Source organism: Psammomys obesus, unplaced genomic scaffold (genome assembly GCF_907164565.1).
Source record: "Psammomys obesus unplaced genomic scaffold, mPsaObe1.curated_primary_1811, whole genome shotgun sequence".
NCBI lineage: Eukaryota > Metazoa > Chordata > Mammalia > Rodentia > Muridae > Psammomys > Psammomys obesus.
Genome location: NW_026596069.1, coordinates 12005192 through 12029280, shown reverse-complemented (window position 1 = coordinate 12029280; position 24089 = coordinate 12005192). Strand labels below are relative to the sequence as shown.

The window sequence follows — 24089 nt, the reverse complement described above, 5'->3', positions numbered from 1 at the left end:
CCTAATGTCTTAAGTTTCTACTCCTGTGACAAAACACCATGACCAAAAAGCAAGTTGGGGAGAGAAGGATTTACTTGGCTTACACTTCAATATTGCTGTTCTTTATAAAGGAAGTCAGGACAGGAACTCAAACAGGGCAGGAACCTGGAGGCAGGAACTGAGGCAGAGGCCATGGAGGAGTGCTGCTTACTGGCTTGCTTCCTATGGCTTGCTCAGCATGTTTTCTTTTTTTCTTCTATTTTTTAATTTATTATTTATTACAATTTATTCACTTTGTATCCCGGCTGCGCCCCCCTCCCTCATCTCCTCCCAATCCCCCCCTCCCTCTTCTCCCCTATGGCCCTCCCCTAGACCACTGATAGGTGAGGTCCTCCTCCCCTTTTTTACAGAAGCCAGGACCACTAGCCTAAGGCACCACCCATCATGGGCTGAGCCCTCCCCCACAGATCAATAATTAAGAAAATGACCAGATCTTATGGACAAATTTCCTCAACTGAGGCTCCTACCCCTCTGATGACTCCAGCTTGTGTCAAGTTGGCACAAAACCAGCCTGTACACCTAACTACAACAGTGTCTTTGTAGGGCTGTGTCTCCTCCCCACCCAGGTCCTTCTTTAGTAGGCACAAGCCCAGCTTAAGTTCAGTGACAAGTTTCTTTCATCCCAACAGCTTGCCTGAGCTTAGTGCTTCTGCTATTTGCAGGATGAATGCTGGTGAGTATAGTCTGGGGTTTTGCAGTGTGGAATATTACAAGGGCCCTTTGTAGCAAGCCAGCCCAGGCCTTGGAGACTTATTTCTCTTGGAAACAAATGGGAGAAAACTGCTAGCTAGCGATAAAGATGAGTTGTTCCTCTTTGTCAAGAAAAAAGCCCCTTCAGAAACAATGCCAGACACTGAAAATTATGTTCTGTCTGTATCAGTTTCTGTCATACTCCTTGCTAAGTTGTTTGGGAAGTTCCAGAGACAGAGCAGCTGGATTTGTGCTGACAGATTCCAGACCTCCTCCATGTGTTCGTCAGGAGTGTGATTGACCAATAGCCCTACCCGACAAAAGGCTTCCACGTTGAAGGCTTGGTCCCACTTGGGCTCACTTGAGAGGTGACTGGATTATGAGTGTGCTAACTTTCTCAGGTCTTCTTGTCACAGCAACAGAAAGTTGACCAACTGAGTTCTGACTCCAGGACAACACGGCAAAGATGACCTCAATTCAGAGCACCTAGTGCTTCTTTCTTCCTAACCTATTCTTGTGTGAGGAGCTTCAGAAATTGAGTAATTTCTCTATTTAACTGTTAGCAATTAAAAAAACCCTGTCATTGTTAAGTTTATTGTGGAGAATTACAGAGGAGAATGGCATAACGGACTTCCGTGTACTTAGCACACAACAGTTGACTCGTGGCCAATCTTGTTTCAACACTGCTTCTATCCATTTCCTCTCTCCTACATCACCTAAAACAAATCCCAGACATCGTAGCACTCTGCCCATAAATGTTTCAGCCTTTGCCTCTAAAAATTAAACCCTTTCCTTTACCATTATGATACCAGCATTCTGACTAAAAGTAGTCATAAGTATTCTTAAATTCCTTTACATATCAAAATCTATCAAGTTTAGAAATATATCAGAAATATTTTAAGCTTTTTGTTTGAACCAGGATCCAAATAAGGCTCACACATTCTCTCAGATGCAAACTTTTACTGGAAATAACATTGACCGCTTCATGTAAGAGGACATCATTTGTGACCTCTCCATAGAAAGAACACTTGTCCTGTCTGATGAGGGGTCAAGTCCTATGACCTCTTCCGAGGAGGCATGGGTTCAGAAAACAGTGATGTCTGGTAGGCGCCATCAACAGTTACAAAGCACATTCGAAGTCTGGGTGGGTGCATGCTTTAAGTTAGAGACATGGCATAGGGATATCAATGGGAAACATGTTTGAGCATTTGGTGCCCAGTGGTGGCTGGCAGTCTTGGAAGGTTGTTGAGTTACTCCATGTGGTAAAGCCTCTCTGAGGAAAGCCTCTCCTAAGGCAGGCCCTGAAGTGGTACAGTCCGGCCTTACTCTTGTCTATTCTCTGCTCTATGATTGTGGATGCAGTGTGGCCGGCTGCCTCAGGCTCCTGCTTTATGCCTTCCCCATAGCAATAGACATATATTTGTCAGGCATTCGGTTACTGCAAGAAAAGTAATGGCAGTTCAAGGTCTTCCTCACCTCAGCTCTGCAAGATATATCTCTAACATTCTGGTCACTCTAAGGTACTCCTCATGGCTCCTCTCTTATAGTAAAGACGTGTAGCAAGGATGAGAAGGACTCACATCAGAGCAACCTGGATATCAGTGTGGCCTTAAGAAGACAATGCAATTTTTTAGAAAGACTTCTATTACTTTTATACCTACGAGAGTTTACTTGTGTGTATGTACGTGCACAGCCAGTGATGTCAGAAGAGGGTACTAAGTCAGAAATAGTTGTGAGTCACTACCTGAGTGCTGGGAACCATACCTGGGTCCCCTGCAAAAGCAACAAGTGATCTTACCTGCTGGGCCTGCAAAATCTGTTTTCTTTGACCTAGCTAATTACTTTCCCTTTTAAAAGCTGAATTTATCCTTTGAGCTCTGAAGGCCAATGTCTCAATTCACCAACCATGTGACAGACAAATAAATCACCAGCAGCCATGCTGTGTTGGGTAAAGGCATCAAATGTTTCAAAACTCCCTGACAGCACAGTAGAAACCATAGGAAGCTTCTGATCCATGGAAAGGCCAGCAGGCTTGAGGCTCCAGAACAATCCTGGCCTGTGCGTCTTCACTGCACATTCTTTGAAAATGTTGAATGGGAGTTCACAACTTACAAGCAAAATTCAGGGACTTTCTTGAGTTAATTGAAATGCACAATTTTACTGTGTTTTCTTATCAAACAATTTTCACTCGAGGCAACAATTGACATATGATTTAATTCAACTAGGAAGTTCACACTTGGGGAGAAAAAAACACAAAAATCCTCAGGGTAAAGCCAGACATTCTTTCCAAGGTGCAGAGCCGACAGTTTCAAACTGACACTAGAAATGTTCGTTTCTGTGAAACAAAATCAAGAGCGCAGTGTGATCTGAGGCCATTCGCATTCCCTCTCCACTTCCAGGCTCAGGGAACAATGCTTGTGGCCTTCCTCAGGGCCAGGTAGCCTGTGACCACGTCGGATGGCAGCCTGCGGATGTAGGAAAACTCTTCAATGGTGCTGAACCGCAGCTTGCTCTGAGGGTCTGTGTAGTTGGCCTGGGTGAAAAGAGGGAAGGACGGAAAGCTGTTGGTGGAGGTATTTTAAGTACAAACTTCAATCTTTTCCTACTTTACTCAAAGTACAATACATCTTCATTATGTTTTGCTGTCACCAAGAACACTAAATTGCTCACTTTGGCAAAGACTCATTCACCTCTCCAGACTTGAGAAACACTCCAAGGGACAGGCTTGAGGAAGAAGAGACGCCCCACCAGGTCCCGGGTCACTCCTTATTGGCATCCTGCAAGCTGCAGATCCAAAACGGATTTCATAATGGTCACACGTCCCTGCCTTCTAACTCCCTCCTGTACAGAGACTCATGACTGGTCAGGTGCTGAGAACAAGTGGCTGTTGCGTCTTTAGCCCTAATCGGACCATGTCTCACCCCTTCTAAAGCTCAAGGACAAGGGCAGAGAGTGTAAGAGCTGGGAATGGGAAGGACACTGTCAGGCACTGTCTCCTATGAGTTAACCTTTCCTTTGATGATGGCAACATAGGAAAAGGCTTGATTTGAAAAACACTAACAAAGCTGTTTTGGTGGACCTGTGGCTGGCTGCGCAGCAGTTAGGCTAACTATCTGGCAGGGGTGAGTCACCCTCAGGAAACGCAGCAGTGTATTAGCACATGGACTTGGCTTGGATTATCTGGCTCCGTGTATGAACCTATGTGTGGTCTCAGTGCGGCTCCGTCTGTGGCAGCCTCATTCCTACCACCAAACTGTGCTGGGCTGGCCACCTGAGTCCACAACTCACTGCCAAGAAGGCTGCTGTGCAAACAATTCGAACACAGAGATCTTGTGGCACAGACAAAGTGGTCACCAAAAAAAAGCTTAAACAGAGCGGACCCAGGAGCCAACATGCAGCACTCTGAATAGAAAGGAGAATGCCAAGTAATATCCCTGAGCCAGATGAGAAGACTATTCCGCCCTCCTCTGGATTCTGTCCTCGAGACCGGAGGACAAACAGGCCTGTCCATGGGGACTCACCTAACAGCTTTACCCCTGCCCCCAACTTCTGGATGACAGACAGTGAGCACAGTCCCCCATATCCTCCAGAGCCGCAACACTGGCCAGCTTCATAAAGAGGGCGATGCAGGTGTGGTACGACTCATGGCTTCCTCCTGTGCCCAACCAAGATGAACTACCCTGCTACCTAAGCAAACAAGATTAAAACACGGCATAGAGAAGGAAAGTACCCAACTCCTACCTCAAGGCCTTTTGCTTCCCCCAAGAAAGCCACGGTTAGGTGGGGATCCTTCCAGACTTTCAAAGTTTATACCCTTACTATACAACAAGCCAAGGGGAGAAATTGGTGTGTGTATGTGTAAGTCTTTATCAGTCTATATCATCTGGCATCTCTTAAGTCATGAATGTGCCCTGGAACCTCATCCATGTTGCTGTACATGGATCTGGAGGTTCTCAGAATAGCCGGAACACATCTCAGCAACATACCTTCATGGGACCCCAAAACTTTGTAATAGTCTCTCAGAAACATTCCTGCCTAAGTCCCATGCACAGCCTATTTCTCCAGGGAACTGCATAAAGGCATACTGCCAGATCACAGGGTTTTGTTTTGATTTGTTTTGTTTTAAGAAGAAAGTGCCAAATTGTCATTCAAGGGCGCTGCGTCAATGCCCTTCCTACCCCCAAAAAGCAGTGAATATACAACTTTATATATATATATATATATATATATATAGGCTGAAATGCACAACCAAACACCATCAGTCCTTCCAGAAAAGAAGTAATGGTCTTTTCTGGCTCTCAGTGAGGTTGAAAGTCTACCTGGTCATCTCTATTTCCTCTTCTGCTGTCTAGCTCTTCCTGGCTCCTTTTAAAGGACCATCTGTCGGTGGTTTGGTAGTAGGGTTCTTTGTATGTTCTAAAGACCTTATAAGCAGAGCTTAGATAACCCATGTATGTGTGGCAAGGCAAGGAATGTGCCGACTCCACAGAGGCCTGAAGTAATGTTTTTGCAAAATGATGTTGTGCCCTTTGACAGGTGAAAGGTGCTGTACCAACCGACAGCTGCTAGCCAAGGCTGAGGACAAAGAGGACACACCAAGGGGCTAGCTTCCACCCCTGTTTATAACCCATGACTTTCAGCTGCTCAAAGTGGCTCAGGGCATAACAGTAACTGGGGCTACACCAGCTCTCCTGCCTCAGACAATCACTGAAATGAGTGAAGCACACAACACAATAAACAAGAGGCAGCGACAGACCAATGACCACCAATGACCAAGAAAACAATAGTCAGAGATGCAATTCAGGAACTAATTCTAGTAAAAAGCTGTGGGTCAGCTTGCTAGGTGCATACACAAACCCTGTTTAAAAAAAAAAAAAAAAGCCAGAAATAGAATAAACAAAAAAATTCTTTAAAAATAGTCTATTTTGTGTTATCTTACAAGTAAACATACTAACAAAGAACAGAAGAATGCGCTGTAAAGAGATTAGTTAGCACAAGAGCTTCACATTGCAGACAAGCAAGATGGTACTAAAATAAACTCACACTACAGTAGGATAAGCATTGGGACTATGAGGCAACCATTCAGCTTTTAAACAAAAGCAGGAGGCATGAATAAAAATTGAAATGTCTAGTTAGCCAGGTACCCTAATGAGGAAAGCACATGACACAGCTCCACAGCAGAACATCCTGTAAAGTACTGAACCAGCAGCCGGCTGTACTGGCTTGTGCATTTAATCCCAGCACATACGAGACTGAGGCAGGGGGATCTTGTGTGCTCAGGAGTTCAAGACTGGCTAGAGATGTCACAGGAAGACTATCCATCTCAAAACAAAACAATAAAAACCTATGACAAAGTTGTCAAAACAAGGAAAATTTGAGAAACTGCAGCAATCAAGAATGGTAAAGAGTTACATTTATTATGTGTATAATTTTCTGTCTGCATGTACACCTGCATGCCAGAGAAGGATCTCATTATAGATGGTTATGAGCCACCATGTGGTTGCTGGAAATTGAACTCAGAACTGCTGGAAGAGCAGACAGTGCTCTTAACCTCTGAGCCATCCCTTCAGTCACCATAAAGAGTTGTGACAACTAACTACGATGGCATCCTAGACAGGACAGGATGCCAGGCTTGGCCAAATTTACTGTTCTCTCTCTCCTGTTTTGGACCTGCCCTTCTCTCTCCCTCTCCCTCTCTGTTGGTGGTACTACGGTTCAAATCACCCTAGGCACAGGAGGCAAAGCTGTATCACTGGACTATACCTGGCCCCAAACTAAGACAATTGAAATAAACTGTGGTAACAATGCCATCTCTACTGGTTCAGTAATCAGAGCAAATGCACCAGTCATTATCAGAACGAGCTAAATCTGGAGTCTGTGAGAACCACCATAGAACAGCCTCTCAGTTTTACTGTAACCTAAAAACTGTTCCAAAGGGTTTAAAGGTGCCCAATTAGACCAACAGAAGCCCAAAACAAGGGATAAAGGTGCACAGAGGGAACAAAGAAAACACTGCTGAGGACGTTGATTGAATTTCCCCACACTAATGGTCACTGAAATGTGCACCACATGAAGCTATCATGTGCAGCCAGACTGTCAGGTGGGCACAAAGCAAGACGCTCTCTACAAGAAACTCATTCCAGATGCAAAGCAGACTAAGGCAAAAACAAATAAACAAACAAACAAAAATGCATGGCAGGTATGTTGTGCAAACTTGCACAAAAAGAAAGCTGGGATGGTGTTCTAGTTCATTCTGTGGTGCTACTCAAAAATACCTGGATGCTTTGGGGAGAAATGAAGCTTATGGTGCTGGAGAGGTGGCTCAGTGGCTAGGTGCACCTGCTGGATACCCAGCCCCAGGATATCTCAGGAGATACCAGGGATACAGCACGAAGGTGTGAGTGTGTGTGTGCAGTCTAAAGAAGAAAAGAGGCTTAGTTAGCTCTCATTGTTGGCATCCTGGTGAGGGCCCCACTTGGCTGTATGTGAAGAGAACAGGCCAAGTACAGAAAAGGCACGTGTGTACACAAAGAATGAGGAAAAACAGGCTCTTTTCATGACAGCCCTCTCTTGCAGAAACTAGTCCATGCCCATGAAATCTGACCCATATGTGACCCATTTTAAAGACACATCATTAATTCATCAGGTCAACCTCTTCCTGGCTCAATACCACCATACAGAGGCCTATGTCCCCAGCAAAAGAGCCTTAAGGAGAACACTTTAACCCAAACATGTAGCCGTATGATTTCAGACAGAAGCATACACCAGAACATTGAGAAGAACCAGGAGTTGAGGGAGGAGATTACGTTGTAACAGAAGAAGCGATTCTCCTAGTATAATGTATAAAATTAATTTGGCCAGTGAGTGACACACGGTGGAGTAAGTTATCCTCATTAAACTTCAAAGCACTTAAAGGATGCACAGGTGAATTTCAGAGGCCGCATGCTTCATTGCTTCTATTATTAGCAGAAAAGGGCATGTTTCAAAGTTACCACAGATGAGGAGGGAGGAAGCTGAGCTTTAGTTTCTCTGCAGGTTCTGCACCCAGCATGGGAGCAGGCTCTCTCTGCCTGAGCATCAGCGCTTGCCTTGATCCCACACCTCCAGCTCCAGGAGCATGGAGGGGCCGCTATGGGCAGAGGAAGACAGAGGACCAGGCCCACACAGTCCCTCATGGACAGAGGGCTCCAGCTCCTTTAGATATGTCAGTTACACATACGGCTTCATTTGGGAAAAGGCTTACAAGTGTGTGTTTGTTCTGATTTAAAGAGCCACTCTGTGCTGGATCTAAGGCACTCTGAGGGCATGCTAGGCGGGGCTCTTCCACTGAGCTACAGCAGCAGCCCTGAATATTTTCTTTAAACTACCATCAATTATGTACTGTATTTTAAAACCTTAAGGGTGAAAACAGAAATGGCTATTTCATTCATGTTGTCTCACAGAGTTACTATCAGAAAAAGAAAAAGAAGAAGTGAAAATCCTGTGTCTTGTTTTCTGGAGTGATGGCCCCTCCAGGCTACCCACACTAGGGTCACAGAATGAACTCTAGGCAGGATCTTCGGTTTAGAAAGATACAGCTGTGAAATCTTGTATCTAATGATAATATAGACAGATGTAATTATACTCACCAGAAGGCCTGAAACATCAGAATACTTCTTAGCTGGCTTAAAGGATGGAGGAGCATCAATACTAAAATCTAAAAAGAAGAAAGAAAAGAAGATGACCAAATAACATTCAAACCACCCTAATCCCCCCTCCTTTATTCTAAGCTAACATATGATAACAGTTCTGAAATTGTCCTTTGAGGTTACACACTTATAGAAGCCTCTGGGGATTAGTCAGAAAAAATAAGGGAGACGGCTCAAAAATGACACAGTATGTCACAGACTAAGTGCAGGCCTCAGCGAGGGTCCTGTCCTGCCACCAGAGACAAGTGACCCCAGCGGAACTGCCAGGTTCATCTACCCAAAGGCTATTTTACAGTCTCCAGCTAAGACGGACTGACAGTGACGAAAGGCCACACAGCCACTAACTCTGCACACCCAGACTCAGGCGGTCCACACCCAGATGACTAACTTGTCGCCATGTGAGTCACCCCCATGAAAGATGCACAGCAAGACAGGAAGTGGAGAGATCTTGGAACCTGAAGTTTCCAATGCAGCAGAACATCTTACGGCTTTTGCCCAGGGCAGGACAGAACTACAGTAGGAGGCATTTGCTCACTGTGTGAGAGAGAGGGTGGTTGGGACTGCATGCTGGAGACCTTTCCAGTCTCACATTACAGGTGGCCTGTGTTGCTTGTGAAAACAAATTTAAAGAGTAGATTTTTAAATGAGAAGCCTAATAGCAACACCGACATTATCACAGTGGGACCTACTTCCCCAGACTGAAATTTTAAATAATGACACTAAAAACCACACACCGGGGACAACACAAACAAACAGACTCAGTGAAAAGGGAACACATGCATAATATCCCTGGATGGGTGCCACTGTGTGGTTCTCGGGCTACGAGCGTTTTCCCCCCCCGAAATAACACAAACAGGAGCAAACAACGTAGGCTTGTTGTGAGGAAGTTCCTGTCTGCATTACAAACACATGGAAGGCTCTAGACAGCTCACAGTTAGGATCGTTCAGTTGCCATGGCAACGCCCTTTCAGCAGCGAGGATCTGTTTGAGGTTCTTCCAGGTTCTGCTCTTCTTGCCAGCCACTGCGCCGCCGTGGCCAGAATGCTGCTCAAATTAAAGAGTTAGGAGACATAAGTCAGTGGGAGATAGGCTTGGGGAATCTTGACACCGTTCCGGTTGAACTGCCAGGCACTTCTCAGTCTATCAGCGACTATTTGTCACCTTACGCTTTCATCTTTGTTTAAAAGAACATAGTTTTCAACTACTCATGGTAAATATACCTATAATCCTAGCACTCAGGAGGCAGAGGCAGGAGAATTTGGGAGTTCAAGGCCAGCCTCAGTTGCAAAATGAGTTTGAGGCCAGCCTACTAGGCTCCAGGAGACCCTTTCTCAAAAAACAAAACAAAAATCTAAAATAAGCAAGCAAACAAAAATGGTTTGGGGGCTTTCCAAACCCATAGGTTTGCTGGTAATAGAGCAGAAATAAATGGCTACTTTTCAGGATGTACACAGGAAATTCTTTACTGGGTCCATCCTAGTTGAATTTACTTATGACCTCATCCCTTTAAAGTAAGTTTACCACAAAGTTGGATTTAATCTGGAGACCACATCTCTAAACCCCCTCTGAGGGTGTGTCACTGCCTCATAATCACTAGTGGTCCTGGAATACTGAAATAAGCTTCAATCATGGTATGGCAAGCCTTCTGGAAATTTCTTTTTGTGCTAGAAAGATTAAAAACATGAAATGGAAAAGACTACTAACATATCTGCAGACCCTGGTTACAACAGATTGCCAAAACTCATTAATAACAAAATAGCCCTTTAAAGTTATAATTTGGGTCAGTCACTGTAGCCGATTACTCGATACATAGCCCTCATGAATGAAAGGTATTCAAAGGATAGGTGAGGAGTGCTCCCATTTTAGTTATCTACTTCAAGCTTTTTTAAAATTATTTAAGGGCAATAAAAAGCAGAGGGGAACAATCATGGAAAATCTCTGTCCTCTGGGGATTTCTGAAAAAGCCTGGCATACTGAGACATCACAAAAGCCCTTTCCTGTCCAGTCCCATATCCATCCCTCATCCCCCACTCCCATCTTCAACAGCACATGGGAGAGGGTGATGGATGGGATTGAGGGAGAAGGGGATCCCAGAGGCACCTCAGGCCCTGCTCGATCGGAGGCTGAGGTGCAGCTGTGCACCCCTCTATTTGTGTAACAGCTTATATGCTTACCACAAAGTTGGGATCCTTAAACGGCAGCGGTTTGGCAGCTTTTTCCACAGGTCCTGAGCTAAACTCAGAGGATGCCATTTTATTCTCACTCATGGCTTCAATGCTGACACCCTTAAAACAGGGGGAAAAAAAACCTTTTAAGCCAGGTGGGTTTCACATCTTTGTTTGGAGACAGGGTTTCTCTGTGTAGCCTTGGCTGTCCTGGACTCTCTTTATAGAGCAGGCTGGCCTTGAATTTACAGAGATCTGCCTGTCTCTGTCCCCCCTGAGTGCTGAGATTACAGGGGTGTGCCACCAAACCTGGCAAGGGTTCCTTACTTTTACTCTCAAGAAGACAGACATGCAAGTGTCCAGGGCTCCAGGAGAGAGCCTTAAGAGTCTGGACCATAAGGGTCCTAATTTGATCAGAAAACCCAGGCTGGAGTTAGTTTGGGGTTTTGAGAAAGAGGAGGAAGTTGGAGGGATGTGAGTCAGCGGGCAGCTGGAGTGCTGTGTCCAGTCACACAGCTGATCTGCTTTAAACCAAACCTTTACGATAACAACCCCCAGAGAAAAGAAGAAAAGTTGTCTGACTTGTGAATCATTTCCAAGACAAACATTCTAGGAACAGAGGCATGGTCTTCACAGACCGAAATGCATCATACCTGTCAGGTATAGGTTTCATGTGTTTCTCAATATTGACACTGGGCATCCAAACCCTTTCCAAGACACAGTACACTCTCAATGTTCCAGAACACTCTCTCGCCCCTTCCTGCCCAACCCCTTCCTGCCCAACCCCTTCCAGCCCCAAGGGCAACTGCTGTTCTGATTCTTCTACATGACTTTCCCCTCTCCCAGGACATCTTACACGTGAAATGTGGTGCTGTGTGGCTTGTGCCTGGCCTCTTCAGGTCAGAATGGCACCTTGATGCCGTTACATGGCTCAGTAGTTTGTTTCACCCATTTTCCTATTTCTCATCAGAGTAGAATTCGCTACATGGATGTGTTAAAACCTATTTATCCATCTCCCTGTTGAACATTGGCTTATTTTCAACATTCAATTATAAACAGAGCTGTCATGCCTGTGAACACACACATCCACATGCAGCCATACAATTTTAAGTAAAGCTGTTGGTTAGTTTTAGTCAATTCGACACCAATCACCTGGGAAGGAGGGGATGACAATGAAGAACTGTCTTGACCACAGTGGCCTCTGACCTTGTCTGTGAGGAACTGTCTTGACTGATGATTGATGTGAGAGTGGTCTACTGTGGGGAGCACATCCCTAAGCAGGCAGGCCTGGGCTGAGCAAGCCGAGCAAGCCAGAGGGAAAGAAAGCTGGTGAGCAGCAATCCTCCTCAGTTCTCCCATTAAGTTCCTGGCTTCTCTTAGTGATGGGCTATGACCTGGAAGTGAAAGCTGAAATCGATCCTTCCCTACCCTGAGTTACTTCTGTCACAGTGTTTATCACAGAAAACTAGCCAGCTAGTCCAGGCATGGTGATGCACGCCTTTAATGTCAGCATTTGGGAGACACAGGCAGGCAAAAATCTCTGTGAGTTTGAGGTCAGTCTGGTCAACATAACAAGTCTGATATGTAAGTTACATAGGGAGACCTGTCTCAAACAAAACATCCCCCAAAAGAAAAAAAAAAAAATCTAACTAGAATGTCATGTTTTCATTTCTGTTGGGTGTGTACCTAGGAGTGAAGTGATTGTGTTCCTGAGAAAGTGCGTATTTAACTTATAAGGCGTGTGTTGTATGTGTTGTATGTGAGTGTGAGTGTGTTCTCTCCATGGGATTTATGGCAGCAACAGAAATAGGAAGACAGGGTCATTCACTGTCACAATAATTCTCAGAAAGGTCTCTCCTCAAATTCCTCTCCAGGGTTTCTGCATTGGCCTGGGCTCCTCAGTGGAGACAGCCATCCTGTCATCCTCCATCGTTCCAGTCTTCCCAGCATTATGCAAAACCTTAAGCCTTAAGAAACTCACACTGAAATCTAGCTTGAATTTCTGTATTCACTTGCGGGTGTCACATGTACTGCTGCATTTCCACCTCTCCTTACTGAGCCATCTCACTGGCCCTGAAATCCATGTTTTAGGAGGCTGTGATCCAAGGGCAAAAGGAGAAAAGAAACTTCTAATTAGAAGGTAACTAGAGGCTCTCAGGAGACCAGCCAGTGTTAGGAGGAAAGAGGTCATCTGGGACAAACACGCTGAGCTGCTAAGGAAGCAGGGAGATGCTTAAAGGAAAAGAAAGAAGACTACGGCTGGGACAGGAGCACTACAGACAGCGTGCAGTCAATTCCAGCCTCCTGCACCAGGGGCAATAAAATTCCCTGAGGTCTCTACAGGCCCCTGTGAAAAGCACTCACTGCAGCAAGTCAGTGTGGACTAGACAGTCATACAGCTCGAGCAGGGAGAGGCCAACCCACCAAACCAAGAGCTTCTGCTGACAGTAGTCGGGGTGACGGGGGCAGCAGCCTAGGGAAGAGTGCAGAAGGAATGAAGGTCTGGGAGTTGGCCCGATGGTGAAGCACTTACTTTGTATCACAGAAAAGCGACTGCTTCTCCACCAGTAGAGGCTTCTATGCCATCTCTAGCCAGGCAAACCCCAGAGAGGGCATACTGGTTTCAGCTTGCCTTTCCTCTTCATCCCCATTCCCATGTTATTCCACCCTTGTTCCTCTGTTCCTCTCAGTCTCCCTGCAACTCTGGTGTCAGTGCTGAGTCAGAAAGACAGGAAGGCCTTTAGTCAGAAGGAAAATCAAGTCTGCTGTAATAAAAATAAGATATAAGATGATCTACTCTTTCCATATTGTGAAAGTACCATTAACACTAAGAGACTTTATGAGATGGAATATCCAGCCCTGAGACATGAAAGGCCCAATGCAGAGATGAGGAAGTAACGCCTAGAGCTAAGGGCTATGCCCTCTTTGCATTTCTAAAGGAGATGGTGTAAGTCCCAGGGTAGAGAAATTGGCCTGGCTGTATGACACTGGAGTCAGCAAGGCCTGGGACCCACCCACTTCTGCAAAACTGTAGAAACCAAACCAACAATTTCTGCCAATAGCAGCCTTCACCACTGGGATTCAGACTTCAGGACAACCTTGTCTTCGCTGTGGGGACTTTTTAAAAGAAAGAAGGCAGTGGTTTTTGTCAACACTTAAGAATCAAAGACAGCAGCATCTAACAGTAATCTTAACTAAGAAGCTGAGCCTGGGCTACACAGTAAATTTCAGCCAGCATGGGCTACATAGCAAGACTCTGTTTCAAAAAGTGACCCACAAAGAGCAGAACGTGGTAAAGCTGGTATTTAATCTCAGCACTGGGAGGCAGAGGCAGGTAGATCTCTGTGAGTTCAAGGCCATACTACATTCATACTACAAGAATACATACTACAAGTTCTAGGTCCAGCAGGAGCTACAATTGAGGGTTTCTATCAAAAAACAAAAGTAAAAACAAACAAAAAGACCTAAAAAGAAACAAAGATCTCATCTTTCTGTAGTGACTATGTTGCTTGGTCTAGGCATAAGTGAACACTAAGTCATACTGTGGACAGACTACAGGAGAATATACACAGCACTGCTCCTGAAGACTCCCATCAAGAGCATACAAGGGCTCTTTTTTGTGGAGCCTCCTAGGTGGGCGGCTGTGTCAAGATGAAGCTGAAGATATTCTCTCCAGCCACTGGCTGCCACAAACTCAGGGAAGTAGACAATGAACGAAAGTTTCATATGTTCTATGAGAAGCACATGGCCACAGACGTAGCTGCCGGTGCTCTGGGTGAAAAGTGGAAGGGTTATATGGTCTGGATCAGGCCATATAAGGTTTTCCCATGCAGCAAGGCGCTTTGACCCACGGCAGAGTGCACCTGCTGTCAAGTAAGGGGCATTCTCATTGTAGAACAAGGAGAACTCGAGTGAGGAAGCAGAAGTCTGTTTGTAGATGCATTGTGGATGCCAGTCTGAGTGTTCCCAACTTGGTTACTGTTTAAAAAAAAAAAAAAAGGAAAGAAGGATATTCCTGGGCTGACAGACACTACTGTGCCTCGTCAGCTGGGACCTAAAAGACCTAGCACAATTCAAAAGCATCTCAGTCTCTCAGTCTCTCTCAGTCTGCCAATATGTTGTAAGAAAGCTCTTAAACAAAGAGGGTAAGAAGACCAGGACCAAAGCACCCAACATTCAGCATCTTGTTACTCCAAGTGTCTTCGACACAAACACAGATCTATTGTTCTAAAGAAACAATGTACTAAGGAAAACAAAAAGGAAGCAACAGAATACACTAAACTTTTAGGCAAGAGAATGAAGGAGGCCAAAGAAAAGAGCCAGGAACAGATCACCAAGAAACATAGGTTGTCCTCCTGAGAGCTTCTACTTCTGAGTCCAGTCAAAAATAAGTCCTTAAGAGGAACAAATAAATGATCAGACCTTGGGGAAGGGAAAGAAAAAAAAAAGGAGTATTCACGGGAGCTGGGCATGATGGTGCATGCCTATAATCTCACATCCAGGAGGCCGAAAAAGGAGAACCAGAAGAAATTTGAGGCCAACTTGAGATACAGAGTGAGTTTCTAAGCCAGCCTGAAAAACACAATGAAATCCTGTTTCAAAAAAACAAAACCCACCAGGCACGGTGGCACACACTGCCCGTGGAAGGCAGAGGCAAGCAGATCTGTTTGAGGCCAGCCTGGTCTACAGAGTGAGTTCCAGGACATCAGAGAAACCCTCTTTCAAAAAACCAAGAGTACATACAGAAGAAACTGGCAGGGTGTTCCATTTTTTAAATTTTAGTTCTAGGAACTAATGAGCTAGGATCATGAGTTCAAGACCAGACTGCCTTACTTTTACTTTTATTTTTATTTTTTGTCTCAAAGAAACAAAAATCACTATTTTACAAGAGGCAGACAATTACGTCAGTATTGAGTGAATTACTAAATGGGAGACAAGAATACGTTCTGTACGGTTCCGTTCTTTAAAAACATAGCTGAGGTAAGAGATGGCAGAAGACAGGTTACCTCTGGCAGGGAGCGAAGAGCACAGTGACAGAATTGCAAGGCTAAGGCATGAGGACAAGATAAGCAGGGATTTTGTGGACCACTCGGATTGCTATCTTATCTGGACACTATCCTACTTTCTGTGGTTCACTGAATGCAAACATATTAACCCAATAACGCTAAAAATGAGTGGGAGCGCCAATTACCAACGAAGTCCCTGGGCAAATGCGCCACACAAGCTGAAGGGCCTAACCATCTTTATATCGCACAAGAGCCCAACCAAGCCACTCCTGGAGCTGTGCCAACACACTGTCCTCAGCACGTCCGACACTGTCTTCAACCTCTTTTTGTATTTTCTGTTTGTTTTTTGTTTTGTTTTGTTTTAGGTTTATCGAGAAAAAAAAACTTGGTGTTTTGGAACTCGCTCTCTAGACCAGGCTGGCCCCAAACTGGCAGAGATGCGCCTGCCACTTCCTCCCAAGTGCTGGGATTAAGGGCGTGCACCATCATTGCCCAGCTTGACTGGAACGCTTAAACTCCAGATTAAACTCGTTAAAAGAATGAAGGGACCCACTGGCATCAATCATTGTACCCCTCCATGTCGTACACCAGAGCGACCCCTCAGGCTCCCTCCGGTTGTCTGCGAGGAGTCTGCTACGGATGGTCAGCGAACTTCCCACGCAGGAACATACAGAAACAGGTCCTGACAGAACCGGGCGGCCCTTCTACCAAGTCAATTACAAACTCCCACATCACTGCGTGACGCGGGTGACCTTTTAACCAAAACCGCAAGTCCGCCGGGACGCTCGCCTTTGAGCACCGAACCGCCCCTCCCGGCCTTGCGCTGTCACTGCGCGTGCGCCTCACTCTCCGCCCCTCCCCGCGCAGCTGTCCGGTTGACTCTCGGGCCGCGCAGGCGCGCTCTTCCTCGGGCGGTGCGTACGGTGTACCTGACCGAAGCCGGACAGCTTTTTCTTCTTACTAACGCCGTATCCCCCTCCGCTGCCGTTGTGGGAAGGGCTGGCCGGCCTCTTCTTGCTGTTTCTAGCTACGGCGGGGGTAGAACTGGCAGCCACGATTGGAATTTGAGCCGCCATCCTGGCCGCAGTCCGCCAGTGGCTCCCCGCCCCCACCCCTCCCGAGGCGAGCCCTAGAACTTCCGGCTGGATGTTACTTCCGTGTTGATGCTCGGAAACTCTGTGAACCTCCTGGTGCTTAACGGACTCCTCCTCTTAGGAGGCGGGTGTTTCTTCCGGGTCGGAAGGCGTCGGGGTTGGTGGCTGGTGCTGGGGTTGTGAGTTTTGGCCTAGGGCACGTGCCTGGAAAAGCCCCCAGTGAGCATCTGATCTTTTAGTAACTATTAATTTTGGTTTCTTAGACAGGGTCCCTGGCTGCCTTGCAGCTCCCTATGTAGACCAGGCTGACCTCAAACTCATGCAAACCTAGGTTATCTTTGAATTCCAACCCCCCCACCCCACCCCAACCACGTCCCAAAGGCCGGGATTCCCGGCAGGCGCCACAATACCCACCTCAATGCCTGTAAGAATAAAGAAAGTTAAATATCAGTTCACTAGCAGATTGCCAAGCTGCTTGCTCGTTCTTCCTACTGGGTTGAAGTTCATGTATCAGCACTGCACAACAGACTTTGGTAGGGTGTTCCGCGGTCTTTTAGGAGTCCAACTCTCCTTGTTGCCATGCAATGGATATAACTCCACTCTGCTCAGCAAGTGCATACCAACAAACTTTTACGTATAGTTGTCAGAGAGGTCACAGATCTAAGCCAATTCATGAATCTCGATGCCCCGCACCTTGTGTGTGTGTGTGTGTGTTTGCCTCCTACTACGCTGTATTTCTCCAGAGACTTTATGACATTATCTAACTTAATAGTTTCTAATTAGGCAATACATGTCTTTTGGCTAGGATATAATAATACCTCTGTAAGGTGACAGCCGGTTGAGTCTTTCAAGTTGGGATAAATACATCTGTCCCCACTTTCAGTGACTTTCAAGGCATTGGTGCATTATAATTATGTTTGGGCGAAGTAATCATGGAAGGGTGAATCTCTACAAGTTAGAAGCGAAAGCAGCTATAGAGATATGGATATTTATAACAGGCTGTAGACTGATGCAGAGGAGAGAGAACAGTTAAGGAGCAAGGATTGAGCAATATTGTTACTGATGCCTCTTCTAGTATGGAAATGTTATTTCTGTGTCAGATCTCCTCCCCTCCCCTCATCTAATCTATTTCCCTTATTCCTTGTCTCAAGGGCTCATGCCTCTAGCCAGCCATCACTCAAGTGAAGCTCTTATTCCAGCCACCCCTTCAGCTTAATTTTCATCTTCAGTGTTCCTGCCCCAGTGATTCAGTCTTCCATGTGATTCCTGTGATAGTCTCTAAATGGAAGTCTGAGTTGCCATCATTTCATAATCCATCCTTGGCTTCAAGGTCCTGTCTCCCATTGGCTGCTAGAATGGGCTTTTAAGTCTGACAGTAGCACTTAACTTTCTCATGTACAGAACCCATTTATCCTCTAGATAAAAACCATGAAACTTTTTAGTTTGACACATTAAGTTCTTAATAACTTAGGCTTACCCTTTTTCTTTTGTTCAGTTTACAATAACAAGTTCTTTCTTTGCCAGAGATAAATTCTAGTTCCTGGAGGATTCTGGTCTCTGAACTCATACTTTTGTTTCCTCTCCTAAGAAAGCCTAGCTCCTGACCTGCTGACTATACATTTTGCCTCCTTTTGACTTCTACTTCTAATAAGTAGCTGATATACCTTTATTCTCTTTGCCCCACCCACTGAATTTTGTGGATATTGGTCTGCTTCTTGTAATGTTTACTGAGTTCAAATATGAAGGAGTCAGACAAGTGGCTGTAGCACCAGCTAGCCTTCAGCTACCAAATCCAATCTCAATCTCATTGATTTTTTTTTTTTTCTGAAATTCTCCCCCTGGTTTTCACCATTCTCTTATTTCCTCCCAAACTCTGGTTGTCTCTTTGACAGTTGTCTTGTTTTACCAAATGCTTTGTGATGCTACTCTAGGGTTCTCAAAATTATGTCATATAGTCAAATCCCCCTAGAGATGAACATTTTTAGTGTTTCCCAGGAGTCATCATGAGTAGCCATGATTGAACCAGAATTTTCTTGTTCCATTCCTCTCCACTGAGAATTCCTTAGTGTCTGAGGCCCTCTGCTCTTCCAAGTTTATACATTTCACAGCCATTCCAATAACCTCTAGGGTTTGAGTTACCATCTCCGTTAGGAGCTGTCTCCTTCCAATTTTGGTGCCTGTGTGAGCTGTTACTTTCAATTCCAGACAACAAAGTCTACATTTTCAAATCATGTTTTCTGTCACCCTTTGCTATCTTCTTGAAGTCCCTAGAATGACGCTCACGGTCCCTAAGATTGTTTTGAAGGCCTTCCAAAACCTGCCATCACCACAGACTGACCTCCTCCTCAGGTGTCTGCACTCCCCACCAGTTCCCATTTTTCTCAGTCCCAACAGCCAGCTGTGGTCCCTTTTCCCTCAGGGCCTAGACACATATTTGTTCCTCCTGTACAAAAGTTATTTCTCTCCTACTTTCACCCTCCTATAGTCCTGGTAACCTCCAGGCACCATTTCTGGTTGACATTGGCTCTATTTTAGCTTTTCCCATCCTTCTGATCCAGTTCCAGGTCACCACAAGTCTTAGTTACCCAGTACCTATTGATTGCCTTTTATACACTAATTCTGGAGGGTGGAGATTAGAAGGAACAAGAAGACTGTCTGCTCCTGTCCTTGTGGTGTCCCCAGTCTAGTAGGGAAGAAGAGATTCTGTCTTCCCAGCTGGATATAAACCGTGTGTGTGCAGCTGTCTGAGTCATCAAGGATTGGGCAGCAGGGCATCTACCAACAGTGGCAATAGAGAGCCCGAGGATGCTGGAGGACATCCACAAAAGTACAAAAGCTGCCGGAAACCTCCTCCACCGCCATCACAGATGCACTGGTCACTGCACACGGCCAGCACTTGGAGAGACCTCTTACACTACACTGCATGCATAGCTCGCATGCTACCTGTGGGCATTGGAATGGAGCACCGAACACCTCTAGCCCATATTCAGCTAGATGACTTTCCAAACATCCCTGGAAACTTGGAAAGCATCATCTCACCTCTGCTGCAAGGCGTGCCCTTTCTTGAGCTGCCTCAGCAACCTGCTTGGTGGTCCCTAAAGCTCCTGGGTCCCTCACCAGCACCACAGTTGTTTCACCGCAGGCTGCTGAAACCCTCCTAGGATGCTAGATACACTAGACTGAGTGTAGCAGTCAAGCAAAGCCTTGATCCCAGTTAAGCCTTAAAGACTACAAGTAAATAACATACTTGTTTAGCTAGTTCATATTTCTGAGACATGGCGTGCCTGTTTTATTGTCTCAAAAAAGCTCAGGAAATACGGTAGATATTTAGGATCAGGCTGTTGCTGGATAGAAGACAAGCTTGCATTTGCTCTTGATAATGTGCATGAAGTATGCAAATCATACCTTATGTAAAACATGGCTGATAAAGGGCTCTTTGGTGATGGGAAGAGACCTTGAAACTGCTTAAGATGCTGAGAAAGCTGTCTTAGCGACCATGATCCCTTGCTCCTTGGTCCATCATGATATGTGAACATGTGTGGAACTCCAAACCATGCATCCAACCACAGCCTTCTGTTGACCAGCCAACAAGATCCTGAGTGGCCCTGAAAAGGGTACAAGCCTATTTGAGGACACTGAGGTCCTCAGTACCTACAGAAGGTTCTTGAAGTGCAAGCCAACAACCTGGGCAGCCCTTCTTCCTCATTTCTACCTCCTTGCTCAGTGTAGACAGGCAGTCAAAAGAGGCTGTCCTCCCCAGGCCAGGTTGCCACCTGTGGAATAGGTTTCAGTCCAAAGGCAGCCAGAGACAAACTTGAGTGAGGGGTAGAGAACTCCAGTTTTGTTTGTGCTGGAAAAGAAAAGGGTGGGTCCAAGAGGGAGTGTTATTTGCAGTGCTGGGAAGTTGACGTGATCTCCATCCCTTAGGCCCAATTTTCACAAAAAGTGCAGAGAGGAGGAAACACACCATGTACTAAGTGAAGAAGCCACTCTTTAAGGTATTGTGAGGGATAGCCTCCTGACAGCATGCTTGGGCCCAGCTCATTCCAGGATACCCTTTATAGCCCCTGCAATGTGAAAGGTCAGATATTCTCCAAATACACAGCTGGCAAGAGGTCACATCCAAAGGTCACTGTGCTCCATCTGGAATACAGACATTCCCAGGAGACAGAGGCAAGCAGATCTGAGCTCAAGGACAGCCAGGTATAGAGCAAGTTTCGGGTAAAGAAAAGCTTGGGTCCAGGCGTAGTGGTGCACGCCTTTAATCCTAGCACTCAGCAGATAGAGGCATAAAGATCTCTGAGTTCTAGTCAGTGCTGTTCAGTCAGCTCAGTTGAATCAGTGAGTTGAGAGGCAGTGCAGTGGAACTGAGTTCATGGCAGTTCAGTTTGTAGAATTCAGAGGCAGTTTTACCAGGAGAGTTTTACAGAGACGGGTTGAAAAGAGAAGAAGCTAGACACAGGTGAAGACAGAACAAATCAGAGAATGAGCCAGAAGATTAGATGAGATTGCTAGAGTTAATTTGAGCCAGGACAGCTGAGTTGAATCAGCCAGCCAGAGTTCAGAAAGAGCTAGAAAGGGTGAGCTTATTCAGCAGTTAAGTGTCAGAGGCTGAAAACATCCTAGGCCAACATTAGATTGTACGAAGGCTAGAAGCTTCCAGGACTAGACCTAGGCTATCAGACGGAGGCAGTAAGTGTCAGAGACAGTTACATCAGGTGAATAAAAGTTACTTTTACATCCTCATGAAAAATTTGATCCCTAAAGGCTGTTGCTTTACAAAGTCTGAATAAAGAAAAAATAAATTTTATAGACCATTTTACTTACTGGGATGACTTCTTAAATGTTATGTAAATACCAATTTAGCATTACAAATATAGCCTCAAAAGTGCTGACTAAGGGCTTCCCAAATAGTGGGCTTCTTATCTTTCACTGTGAGAGGTGGGGTCCTGCTGGCAAAGTGGCATTTCCCCGGCCCTGAGTACCCTTCCCTTTGACTCTGCCTCTGGGCACTGGTCTCAGAGGCTCCACCCATCACTTAGCATAAGCTGTTATTTTTACACATAACTTTTTATGCATACCATAGAGGAAGAAACTGATGATTACTGTAATTCTCCCCTCCCTGAGGCTCTCTCATTTTTGCTCTTCCCAAACCTCAAACTTGATAATCCTTAACTGTGACGTGCTCGCCTTCTTAAATTATCAGCCTGCTTCACTTCCCCTGTATCATTTTCCTTACTGCTGCTGTGCTGTTCATTTTCGTTTGTTTATGCCTAACACTTGGTTTCTGTCATGGTATAAACACACTGAGACAGTACCAGAGAAGGTCTTAGGAGCTTTTACTTACGGGAACAATTGCTTATGGAATTAACAGAGCTAAAGACTTGTTAAGTAAACTCAGGGGGAAAAAACTCCCAAAGGCTGAGAGAGCAAGGCCTCTTCCAGGATGTCTCTTATTCAACCTTCAGTAGACGTTCCTGCTCCCGCTCTTTAGTAGCCGAGCCAAGTAGTCCAGCTCCCACAATGCTCCAGCCTAGTGTCACTAGGAGCAGGGCAAGGTAGGGCGTGACTAAGGACAGAGATTCTTTCTGGTCAAAGGAACAATATGAAACAGGTTGGCAGCAGTCCTCTTTCTGGGCACAGCCCCAGACAGAACCCAGATTTGGTGGAACAAAGATAGTACTGTTCTCGGCCTTGCCCGAGGGAGCCTGCTGCAGTTTGGAAGAGCCAGAAACTCAACAGGCTGATGTTTGCTTGCTTGCTTTGTTTTTAATCCTTCATCCTACAAAGAGTCAGCCTACGTAGGATGACCCACATACTGACTCTTCATCTTTGTTTTGTAAATCTCACCAGGAGCACTTGGTCTCTGAACAGCTACAGAACTCTGTCTACAGGGTTTCTGCAGGCTGAGCTCCATCCGGCACCTGGATCCACTATTGCCTTGACTTGATCCCAGTTCCTGGACTCCTGTGGCTAATATTTCTGACTCCTTCCCTCACTCCACATTCAACAACCCCCAGCCTTGCCGTGGGACTCTTGGAAGTTTATGTTTGTTTCCCCTGGCCGTTCACGCTACGCCTCTGAACCTGAGGAAGAGTGCAGATGTTCGGTGTGAGCCGCAAGGCCTTGGATTCTGTGCGAACATGATGAGCACGTGCACAGGGCCTTTTCTCCCCTCGTGCTACACAGCCTTGCATGCAGATGCAGTTTGGGTGCTAGCCTTCTGGTTTTCCATTTCCGCCTTTGAAGACTGGCTTTAGACATCTCATTCAGCACACACATATCAACAGAATTTATGCCTTTGAAATACTGTGGGCTGAAGCCACAAGCCACAGTGGGCACTAGAACTGTGTCTAAAATGGTCACAGGTATCCATGAGTAAGGCCCTACGAAGGACAGGGTTCATGAGACCAAAGGCACCTGGCCAAATGCCTTTGGGGAAAATTTAGCTTGTCTGATGAAGACCTCTGTTTTGGTAAGTTTTGCCTAGGGTTGGAATGGAGAGGAACAAGGGCTTCAGTTTCTTTATCTCCATAAGGAAAAACTGGTTTTTTTTTTTTTTTTTGACAGGGAGGGAGGAAGAGAACATGCATGCCTGTGCCAATGTTTTCCTCAACCATTCTCCACCTTGCTATTTTTAACATTTTATGTGTGTTGGGGAGGGGGAGTTGATGCCATCGTAAGACTTCCCACCTTACTTTTAGACTCTAACTGAACATGGAACTCACCGATTCAGTGAGATTGGCAGGCCAGCACACTCCTGGGATCCACCTGTTCTGCTTCCCATGGCACTGGGGTTACAAATGCATACTGCCTTACCTGTTTGGTTTTTTTAATTTACTTACTTACTTATGGATTTTTTTTTTTTTTTTTTTGAAACAGGGTTTCTCTGTGTAGTCCTGGCTGCCCTGGACATACTTTATAGACTAGGCTGGACCCGAATTCACAGAGATCCACCTGCCTCTGCCTCCCCGAGTGCTTAATTTTTATTTTTATAAGAGTTTGTCTGCATGTATATCTGTGTCTACAGAGGCCAGAGAAGGCATCAGCTCTCCTGGGACTGGAATTACAGATGGTTGTGAGCTGCCATGTGGGTCCTGGGAATCGAACCTGGGTCCTCTGGAAGAGCAGCCAGAGTTCTCACCCACTCTCCAGCACTCTTACCTGTTTTGTTTTACATGGGTCTTCAGGTTTGTGAAGCAAGAGCCTTGCTGACGGAGCCCCCTGGGAAGGTTTCTCTTAAAGCATGGCTCACAGAACACCTCCAAATTGTATGTAGATAAGCAGGTGAGTTTTTACAAAAGAAATACACTCTGTAATCCAGTTTAAGAACTAAAAGGTTGGTTCTCTGGCCACTTTGTCCTTGGTGGCAGAAGGAAGATGAGGAAGGGACATCATCATTTTCAA

At 45.7% G+C, this 24089-nt stretch overlaps 1 protein-coding gene across 2 annotated transcripts; it reads right to left on the bottom strand.

Annotated features, from left to right (window-relative positions):
* Window positions 1-2924: 2924 nt before the first annotated feature.
* Window positions 2925-16734, bottom strand: Ino80c (INO80 complex subunit C). Of its 2 annotated transcripts, none has more exons than XM_055625727.1 (5): window positions 16518-16734; window positions 10592-10702; window positions 9350-9461; window positions 8358-8425; window positions 2925-3262 (listed from the first exon to the last, which is right to left on the bottom strand). In XM_055625727.1, the coding sequence occupies exons 1-5, from the start codon at window positions 16662-16664 to the stop codon at window positions 3131-3133; spliced, it is 570 nt and encodes a 189-aa protein (XP_055481702.1). In that variant the 5' UTR covers window positions 16665-16734; the 3' UTR covers window positions 2925-3130. The 2 variants fall into 2 exon arrangements, with proteins under 2 accessions (XP_055481702.1, XP_055481704.1); XM_055625729.1 differs by lacking the exon at window positions 16518-16734 and adding an exon at window positions 16142-16391.
* Between the last annotated feature and the right edge of the window lie 7355 nt (window positions 16735-24089).

Excerpts from the sequence above, each read along its gene's own strand:
- Ino80c (XM_055625727.1), bottom strand. The coding sequence starts at position 16,664 with ATGGCGGCTCAAATTCCAATCGTGGCTGCCAGTTCTACCCCCGCCGTA. Across the intron at positions 8,426-9,349 it reads GCAACTGAACGATCCTAACT|ATTTTAGTATTGATGCTCCT; the intron begins GTGAGCTGTCTA and ends TCTTCTTTTTAG. Across the intron at positions 3,263-8,357 it reads CTGATGTTTCAGGCCTTCTG|GCCAACTACACAGACCCTCA; the intron begins GTGAGTATAATT and ends CTTTTCACCCAG.